The sequence below is a fragment of the Penaeus chinensis genome, chromosome 24 (assembly GCF_019202785.1).
Source record: "Penaeus chinensis breed Huanghai No. 1 chromosome 24, ASM1920278v2, whole genome shotgun sequence".
Lineage (NCBI taxonomy): Eukaryota > Metazoa > Arthropoda > Malacostraca > Decapoda > Penaeidae > Penaeus > Penaeus chinensis.
Window position 1 is genome coordinate 17,252,158 of NC_061842.1, and position 10,000 is coordinate 17,262,157.

The following is a 10,000-nucleotide window of genomic DNA, read 5'->3' on the forward strand; positions in this document are numbered from 1 at the left end:
TTTATTATTATTATCATCAAAGTCGATATTGTCTAACCATAATAAGAACAACCTCGCCTTCAGAACAAATTTCAACATATTTTCATCCAAACTGACCCAAGCTTTTCATATCATGTTTAAAACACAAGGCAAATTTATCCTCACCCCCCTCATCCCTCTACCCCCCCTTCACTCACTCCCCCCCCTCGCCCCCCCCCCCCACCTCACCATCTCTCACCACTCTACCCCCCCCTCTACTCTTCACCCCTCACCCCCCTCTCTCTCTCTGGCAGTTGCTCCTTTCGTGCAAGACTGGATCGACGAGTTGCAGACGGCTTGGGCTAAACTCTTGCAATATAACCAGATTGCAAGAATTAAGGATGCTGTTCTTGCTGCCATTGATAAGGTGAGAGAAGCTGCTGTTCGTGGTAATCTGTTTTTGTATTATTTATTTTGCGTGTAATACCGGAACTTGATTGTTTATTTTGATAAAGTTATGATAGTGAATGGTTAAGTGACTTTAGTAGTGAAAAAGTGAAGCTAATGGACCATAAAGAAATGATAATGAAATATGAAATAAGGATAGTGAGTGTGAATGAATGACGATAGTGATGATAGTGAAATAGAAACAATGTGGGGGCGTGACTTTGTGTGCTGTAGTTTATAGGATGGAATGCCAATCAGGAAATAAAGTTTTTGATTTTGTAAACCATGTTGATTAATGGCATTTCTTGTCAAGGGAATATATATCCAAAGGCGATAACATACGAGGAGAAATGATAGATATTGATCAACACGTGATATCGTGAGATAATCAGACTAAATGATCAAGAACTTTTACTTCAAATCAAATAATTTTATTTTAGACGATACCGTATAGCAAGAGAGAGGGAGAGAGAGAGAGAGAAGGGGAGAGAGAGAGAGAGAGAGAGAGAGAGAGAGAGAGAGAGAGAGAGAGAGAGAGAGAGAGAGAGAGAGAGAGAGAGAGAGAGAGAGGGGAAGGAGAGTGAAAGAATGAGAGTGAGAGTGAGAGAGTGAGAGTGAAAGAGAGAGAGAGAGTGAGAGTGAGAGAGTGAGAGTGAAAGAGAGAGAGAGAGTGAGAGAGAATGAAAGAGAAAGAGAGAGCGAGCGAGAGACAAAGACAACGACAAAGAGAGAGAAAGAAAACGAAAGTATCCTGACGGGCATCTCTTTCGACAGGTGGTGTGGACGGTCCGCTACGTTGACATCCGAGGTCACCTGATTGATGCTGCAGCCTTCCTCTTGGAGCACGGGCACACCATCGTCTCGCAGACCAGCATCCAGGCGTCGCAGAAGTGTGTGTCGTTTCATCTCTCTTGTTAAATTTTAAAAAAAGAAAGGATGAAGTCGTTAGAAATTATTACTTGAAGAGATTTCTTTAAACTTTTTTTTCTCTCACCTAATAATGGGTGTTTAAAGGTCCCTGTGTGACATGTTTGCTGATGCCAGTTCGTGAAATGATTCCTAGTGGTACCTATTTACTAGTCCAGTTATTGTTTAATTTATTTTTATTTTTAGTGAATTGTGTGTCCCATTCGCAGACTCTTGAATGACTTCCAATTCTAAATATTTCAGTTCCCTGTTCACTAGAAAAAAACTCGATGGTTAGCTGTATAATCATCAGTCTTGTACAACATCATCATTCACGGGAGACTGGCAGATAGATTATCTAAAATTTTCTACAGCTAAGGAGGGTCTTTCTCCTCTGACAGACAGACACATTAACTCCCAGGGTCATTCTCGGCTGACAGACAGACACATTACCTTCAAAGGTCATTACCATCTGACAGACAAACACACTAACTTCCAGGATCATTATCACCCAGCAGACACAAACACTAACTTCCAGGGACATTATCACCTGACAGACACATTAAACTCCCTTCCCCTTCCCTTCCAGACACATCGTTGCCAAGACAAACTTCCTGTTCACTCCGTCCCAAGGAAAAGTGCTATTGGTTCAGAAATTACCTGTTGACTGGCAAGCCTTCAACGTCAAGCCAAACTGGAGGGTAAGATGGAGCTGAGACACGGTTTTGCGAGCGGATGGCAAGCGTGTCTGTAAAATTATGTGTTGTGTGTGTGTTACGTAGGGAGGCATGATTCTTATTGCTTAGTTTGTGACTCATCCGCGCGTTGACATGCAGATGAATTGACTAAGGGGTGATTCATGTATTCGTCTTGTCTTTATTTATTTATTTATTTATTTATTGAGAGAACTGATTCAGATACGATATTAGAACTCGTATATTTAGAAAGTAGCAGTGTGTTAGCTCATCAGAATCTCCATGATTACCTTTTTTTATTACTATCAATCCATTCTTTCGAGTATCCATCCAATTACTTATCCAAAACCCTAGACAGGCATACATTGGTAAGACCTGCACAGAATTTTAATCCACATCACACTCTAACTTCCACAAGCCAAATGAATATCAATATTTCATAACAAGAAAGAGAGAAAAGCAAAAAAAAAAAAAAAAATGTATAACAAAGCCGACCGCTGGTAACAATCCAACCAAGGAACAAGGAGCATGAACAAGGTCTTTTTTCCTCACTCCCCAGGACTTGCCGGAGTACAAGAACATCCAGTGGGTGAGGGACACGTTCTTCTCCACCTCCAACACCACCATTTTGGATAAGTTCTACAAGTACTGGAACCTCAATTTCAACCCTGTGACTTGGGTTCCGCCATTCCCCGGTAAGTTAGTTTCATTTGTAGATGAAGTTCTGTTTTTTTTTTTTTTTTTTTTTTTTTTTTTTTTTTAGGGGGGGGGGGGTATATATATTTTTTCTTGCTTGTATATTTTTTTATATATTTTATTTGTTGTTTTATGTACATGGATATATACATACTACCCACCTCTTTCCCCTCCGTCCCAACCACCCACCCATCCTTCCTCACCTACATCCCCCCCCCCCCCTCCGTCTCTCCATCTCTTCCTCCCTCCTTCCCTTTCTCCATTCCATATACCCCTCCCCATCCTCCCTCCCTCCCCCCCATCCCAAATACCCCTCCTCCCTCCCACCCACCCAAACTAACCACCCTCGCCCCTCCCTCCGCCATGCAGCGACCGGCTACATGATCGGCGAGCAGCACTTCATGACCTTCGACGGGCACCACCTGGAGTTCAAGGGCCGATGTCAGCACCTCCTGGTGGCCGATATGGTGAGCGGAGAGTACGCGGTGGCTGTCAACTACCACAGCCACTCCTCCAGGACAATTATTATTTACATCGGAGGCTCCGAGATCGAGTTGGCGACCGACTTTAGGGTAATTATGATTATCATTAGTAGTAGCATTGAATTAGTGTCGTTATTATCATCATTATTAGAAATATTAGTATCGGTGTTATTATCATTATTGGTAGTAATAATATCGTTTTTATTATCACTGTTGTTAGTATTAGTTTCGTTATTATTATCATTGTTATTAGTACCAGTGTCATTATTATTGTCATTGTTAATAGTACTAGTATCGTTATTATTGAGGTTTACTGTTTATGTTGTTTTTTCTTGTTACTATCGTTGTTAAGGATATTTAGCATATATATTATTAACAGAATATTGACATATCATTATCATCATTACTAATATAATTGTATCATCCCTGTTAATATCACCACTATCAATATTGAAAATAATTTACAAAAGCCGCTAACCTAACACGAACATCAGCCGAACGTAAAGGTAATCCGCTCTTCCACCCCATCCACACAGGTGACAGTGGACAGACAACCCACGGAGCTGCCAGTGAGCGTGGAGGGCGCCACGGTGGACCGCTGGCTGCACAAGATCGAGGTGCGGACGGACCACGGGCTGCGCATCAACTGGAACCTGGCGCATGACGTCCTCTCCATCAGCCTGTCCGGTGAGAGGAACCGCCTGCTGGGGATGTCCTGTTGCCAGTTTTTTTTTTTATTATTATTATTACTCTGGCTTGTTATTATTTTTTGAGTGTTTATTTATCATTATTGTTATTATTTTAATTATTGTTTTGTGGGGATTATTTTATTTCTATTTTTTGTGTTATGTACATACATGCATAACATATATTTATTATTGTTGTTATTATTTATTATTATTGTTTTTAGTTTTTATTGGTTATTTTTTTCGTTTGTTCAGTATTTTGGGGAATGAATTAACGGTTGGGGTCTTAGGCTCGTCCGTCAGAAGCTTTTCCTCTTTTTATACGTGAATACATACAAGCACATACACACACATACAAACATATATACGTACAGGTATATAAACAGACAGACGGAAGGATAGACAGCCGGACGGACGGGCGGGCGGATGGACAGACAGACAGACAGACATATATCCATAAATAGAAACATACGCACGCAACACACATACATTCTCTTGTAATGTAAACGCCCATTTACACACGCAAATACAGATACAGACCTTCCTCCCGCTCACGCCGCCCCCGCTCTCCTCACAGGCACCTCCTTCGACAAGACCGGCGGCCTGCTGGGGACCTACAACAACGAGCCCATGGACGACCAGCAGCTACCCGACGGAACCCAGACGGACGTCGTGCACGTCCTGGCGCAGGGCTGGGACGTCAGCAGGGGCGCCTGTCAGTCCGGGGGGAACCTGGCCGTGGGAGCCTCCAAGGTCGACGTGGACACCTGCCAGCACCTGTTCCAGGCGAAGACCTCGCCCTTCAAACACTGTTTCTTCCAGGTGCGCTTCGATCTCGCGTTGTTGATAGATTATTTTCAGATTTATTATTTGTTTATTTTTGGTATAAAAACCAACAAAGTAATGAATCTGAAAAAAAAAGTATGAAAAAAACAAAAATAAATTTTAAAGGAGAAAGCACTCTGCCGTGTTGATACTATGGTATATAAACCCACAAAGTAATGTTTTACTTTGTGGGTTTTTATACCATAGGATTAACACGGTAGAGTGTTTTCTCCTTTCTTATTTATTTTTGTTTTTTTTCATATTCATTTTGTGATTGTAAGTTTTTATTTGTTTTTTTTTCTTCTTTTTATTTATATGTTTATTCGTGTGTGTGTTGTGATTATTTGAATGAAAAATGACTTATCAAAAATGTATGTTTTTGTCGACTGTGATCGGCTATGTAGTTCAGTCATCCATATGATGAATATCTTTCTCGTTATTGATCTTCTTAATAAGTATTTTCTTAATCAGTCGATATATATACCCTGTTGATAACCTCTTTCTTTACATGAGCATCTTGTGTCTTTCGTATGCTTTTAAATGTATCATAAACGATTCATACATTATCTTCACGCTGGTGCAAAATATATTCATAATTCAATATGGATATATGTGATTCATGAAGGAAGACTAAAATTCATAAAGGAGTTAAACTAATCACTTTACCCTTGTGTGTGCAGGTAGACCCAACACCATACCTCCACATGTGTATGGTGGATTATCGGAACGAGGACCGGGACACGTGCACAGCTGCCACGGCGTACATGGAGGCGTGCTCCAGGAACAGCATCCCGGTCAAGATCCCGGTGTTCTGCGTAGAGTGAGTATTTGCAACGCACGAGACGCACACCGAAATTCACACACACACACACACTCACATACACACACAAAAAAACAACAACAACAACAACGGGCATTTACACAAACGAATAAAAAATACAGATTAACCTTCGAATTGACGAGCTCCTTGTCCTCCCCAGGTGTGTGTATGAGACCGACGACGGCGAAACTCACACCCTGGAGGAGGGCACGTCGATGATGCTGGAGGTCGACGACATCCTCAAGTCGACGGACGTGGTGCTCCTGGTGGAGGACGGCGCGTGCAACGAGGACTTCGCCTCCAAGAAGCCCCTGAACCGTTTCGAGAGCTTCATCAACGCCATGGACGAGGAGCTGGCGAAGAACGGCCTCCGGAACGTGAGGTGAGTGAGTGATGGCCGCCCTTGGAGAGAAAGACGGAGGGATCGGAAATTGAATAGGGTTTGATAATGAGGTTTAATAATGCGCGAATCACCGGGCCAAGTAATGATGACCGGGGTTCTATTCCACCTCGACAGATACGCCATGGTTCTGTACGGGGGGGAAGGCCTCCACGCGCAGCCGTCCATTGCTACCGTCGACAACCAGATCTTCACGGACGCCACCAACATCCACAGGGCTCTCGATCGGGTGGAATTCAGTGAGTATTCTGGTGGAGGGGACAAAGTGGGGGGGATGAGGTGGAAGGGACGAGGTAGAGGAGACGAGGTGGAGGGGACAAGGTGAAGTGGACGAGACTGAAGGGACGAGGTGGAAGGGACGAGGTGGAAGAGAGGAGGTGGAGGGGACAAGTGCAGGAGACGAGGCAGAAGGGACGAGATAAGGTAGAAGGGACGATGGAGCTGGAGGGATTGGACAAGAGTGGGGGGGGGATGGTGGATAGAGGGGGAGTAGAGGGGAAGAAGGAGAAGGGGGAGATACATGCGGGAAAATAGGAAGGAAGAGGAGGAAGAAGAAGAAGAAGAAGGGAGCTGGGAGGAGAAGGGGGAAGTTGAACCAAAATTAAAGGGGGTGGAGGAGAGGAAAGGGAAAGAGGATAGTAAAGGAAAGGAGAGAGAGTAGGGAAAGGAGATAGAGGTCAAGGTGGAAGTGGAAGAGAAACAAGAGGTAGAGAGGAGGCGGAGGCTAAGGAGATGGAGAGCGCAGACGGAGATAGATACTCGTATAGAACAAAAAACACGCACTCAGTCCCCACCACACACTCACACACCCACTTCCCCCACACCCCCACCTTCCCTCCCCATACCCACTACCCCCTCCAACCCTGCCACATCCATTCCCCCCCAAAAAAAAATAAAATAAAATAATAATAATATTAAATAAATAAACAAGGAAATAAAATAAGATAAAAGAATATCCATAATTCCGCCCCATCACCCCCCTTTCTCCCCCCCCCTTCTTTCCGACAGCTGGAGAAACCGGCACGGAGAGCTACTGGCGCTCGGATGCGTTCGAAGCCTTCAACTTTGCCGCTGACCTGACCTTCCGTGCCGGCGTGAGCGTGACCTTCGTGCTGTTCCCGTGCAGGTCGTGCAAGCCCAGCATCCCCTCTGTGAGTTTATTTGTTGTTGTTTTTGTTATTTTGCTGTTTTTTATTCTTATGTTATGATGATGGTGATGATAATGATATGGTAGTGATATGATAAGGATTATAATTATCATAGGCATTATAGTGATAATAATGATAATTGTTCTTATTATTGTTATTGTTGTTATTATTGTCATTATTATAATTATTATTATTATAATCATTATTATTATTATTGTTGTCGTTGTTATTAATAGTGCTAGTAGTTATTATTATTAATTATTTTATTTGTTATTGCTATAATAATAATAATTATTATTATTATTATAATAATTAATATATTTTTTATCATTAGTATTAGTAGTAGTATTAGTAGTAGTAGAAGTAGTAGTAGTATCATCATCATCTCACTAATGCGTGATTCTGAAAATGAAGATGATACCCGTTATCATGTGACTAGAGAATTCTATGTGCTTCATATTCTTCTAATCATCATTCATTTTATTATTAGTACTATAACGAAAGAGAGAGAGAGAGAGAGAGAGAGAGATAGATAGATAGATAGATAGATAGATAGATAGATAGATAGATAGATAGATAGATAGATAGATAGATAGATAGATAGATAGATAGATAGATAGATAGATAGATAGATAGATAGATAGATAGATAGATAGATAGATAGATAGATAGATAGATAGATAGAAAGATAGATAGAGAGAGAGAGACAGAGAGACAGAGAGAGAGACAGACAGAGCAAGAGAGAGAGAGAGAGAGAGAGAGAGAGAGAGAGAGAGAGAGAGAGAGAGAGAGAGAGAGAGAGAGAGAGAGAGAGAGAGAGAGAGAGAGAGAGAGAGAGAGAGAGATAGAGCAAGAGAGAGAGAGAGAGAGAGAGAGAGAGAGAGAGAGAGAGAGAGAGAGAGAGAGAGAGAGAGAGAGAGAGACAGAGACAGCGACAGAGACAGAGACAGAGAGAGACAGAGACAGAGCAAGAGAGAGACGGAAGGAGATATCGATACCGAGATCAAGAGCGAGAGACAAAGATACATAACAAACAAACACACCGATAAACCAAGAAAGACACTAAAAATACCTAAAATAATGCATATAACCCTTCCTTCCATCTTTCCTTCCTTCCAGATGGACTACAGCACCATGTACCACATTCTCCTGGAATATTCCATAACCCTCCACGTGTTTAACGATGAGCTCTTCGATATTCCAAAAGCCAAGGAGAGGAGCAAGCTGTACGGTGAGACAACAGAGGCCTTGATACGTGGTGGAATAATGAGATATGGATTTATCGGATGCTGAGGACTTTTGTTTTCGTTCGGATTCTGTGAGGGAGATAGAGACCATTATGCTTTCTGTTTGATTATATATAAGGGGAAGAGTCAGTGTCATTTGTCATGTAGGATGCATGAGAGACCTAGATGGAAAGTAGAATGTTTAATTGTTTACCAAGACTTTTCATCATTTTTAAAAAAAGATCATTGCTATATAAGTTATCCTTTGCCACTTAATCATATAGGTTTTGATAGAGACAGTGCCAATATTATCAGGGAATTTAAAGAAACTGAATTACACTTTAAAATTATTCCAAAGACGTCCTGTTTAATCATCTGCTTATGAAGGATATCTTTTTATCATGCATGACCTAGTGCCATTCTCATTTATGTTATTCCCCGCCCCTTATCTGAAGGGATTGGACGGAGGACGCCAAGGGTACGTAGATGTGTAAATATGATCCTATTTATTAAGGTTTTCTCTTTATCATCATGTTATCACTTCTAAATATATATTATATTTTGCCCTTAATCCTCAAGGTGTAGGCAGAGATAAAGTTTATACCATGAAGAATGCCGAAAAGTCTTAGATAGAAAATTGCTTTATTTATCAAGTTGTCTTTTTCAAAAGTTTTCCTACATTTTCCTCCTCCTTGTTAGTCTTCTTCGTCGATTTTCCTTTCATCACTATCTGAAAAGTTAGTCCTTCATGTTATCCTTTGCCCATTATCCTGAGGGCATGGATAGAGACACTGCTTATATCCAGTCTCAAAGGGAAAGAAGTAATAAGGTATTTAATTTTTAAAATTATTATTATCCTATATTCCGTCCTCCTTGTTATTCTTCTTTCTAATTGTTTTATCATTATCTTAAACTTTCGCTCTTCGCCCTTTCTCCCGAAGACATGGACAGAGACAACTTTTTGGTATAAAGTTTTAATCTAATTATCAGTTCTCTTTTTTCATTATCATCTTGCAGCTTTGACCTCTATCCTTCTTTCTCGATTTTTTTTTTTATCTTCATCATCACCCAAAAAAATCTTCCCTCACGTTATGCTTCGCCCTCTATCCCGAAGGCATGGACAGAGACAACGCCTACACCGTCAAGGACTCCAAGAGGACCTTCACCGGCGACCAAGCTCTTCGACGACAGCTCACGACTCCCAAGGACAACCTCGGCTACTGCGCCCCCCTGGCTCTGGAGACTGGAGGTGGGTGATGGGACGAGGCAGTGCGGGCCTTTTTGAGTTTGAGTTTGGTTATCTAATATCAAGGTTTGCGTTGTTGATGTGGTGCAATGCCCATCGTAATCAGGAAGACACACTCTCACCCAGACTCACACACTCATTATTGTACACCCTCGCCCACACGCACACACCCACCGACACACTCACACCCTTCAATATAGATTCACACCCATAAACACCCATAAACACCCGCTCACACACACGCGTCAATACACACCCACATGTACATCTCTACATGCATAGAAGTACGCCCATAAACACACTCCCACACACCTACACACACTCACATACTCACATACTCATCAACAGACACCCATACTCCTACACATACCTATCAGCACACACCCATACTCCCCCCCCCCCCCCATCCACACACACACTCCAACCATCTGCTCAGAAACGACGGCATTTCAGCATATCATTAAC

At 42.0% G+C, this 10,000-nt stretch overlaps 1 protein-coding gene across 1 annotated transcript in view; it reads left to right on the forward strand.

Moving 5' to 3' along the window:
- Positions 1-10,000, forward strand: part of LOC125037873 (apolipophorins-like) — a 91,778-nt gene that overhangs the window by 80,616 nt on the left and 1,162 nt on the right. Inside the window, 13 exon segments of the mRNA XM_047631114.1 lie at positions 273-385; positions 1,180-1,295; positions 1,901-2,012; positions 2,566-2,701; positions 3,072-3,274; positions 3,721-3,871; positions 4,448-4,692; positions 5,376-5,515; positions 5,676-5,897; positions 6,033-6,154; positions 6,924-7,066; positions 8,183-8,294; positions 9,404-9,538. Coding sequence (XP_047487070.1) covers positions 273-385; positions 1,180-1,295; positions 1,901-2,012; positions 2,566-2,701; positions 3,072-3,274; positions 3,721-3,871; positions 4,448-4,692; positions 5,376-5,515; positions 5,676-5,897; positions 6,033-6,154; positions 6,924-7,066; positions 8,183-8,294; positions 9,404-9,538 — 1,950 coding nt within the window.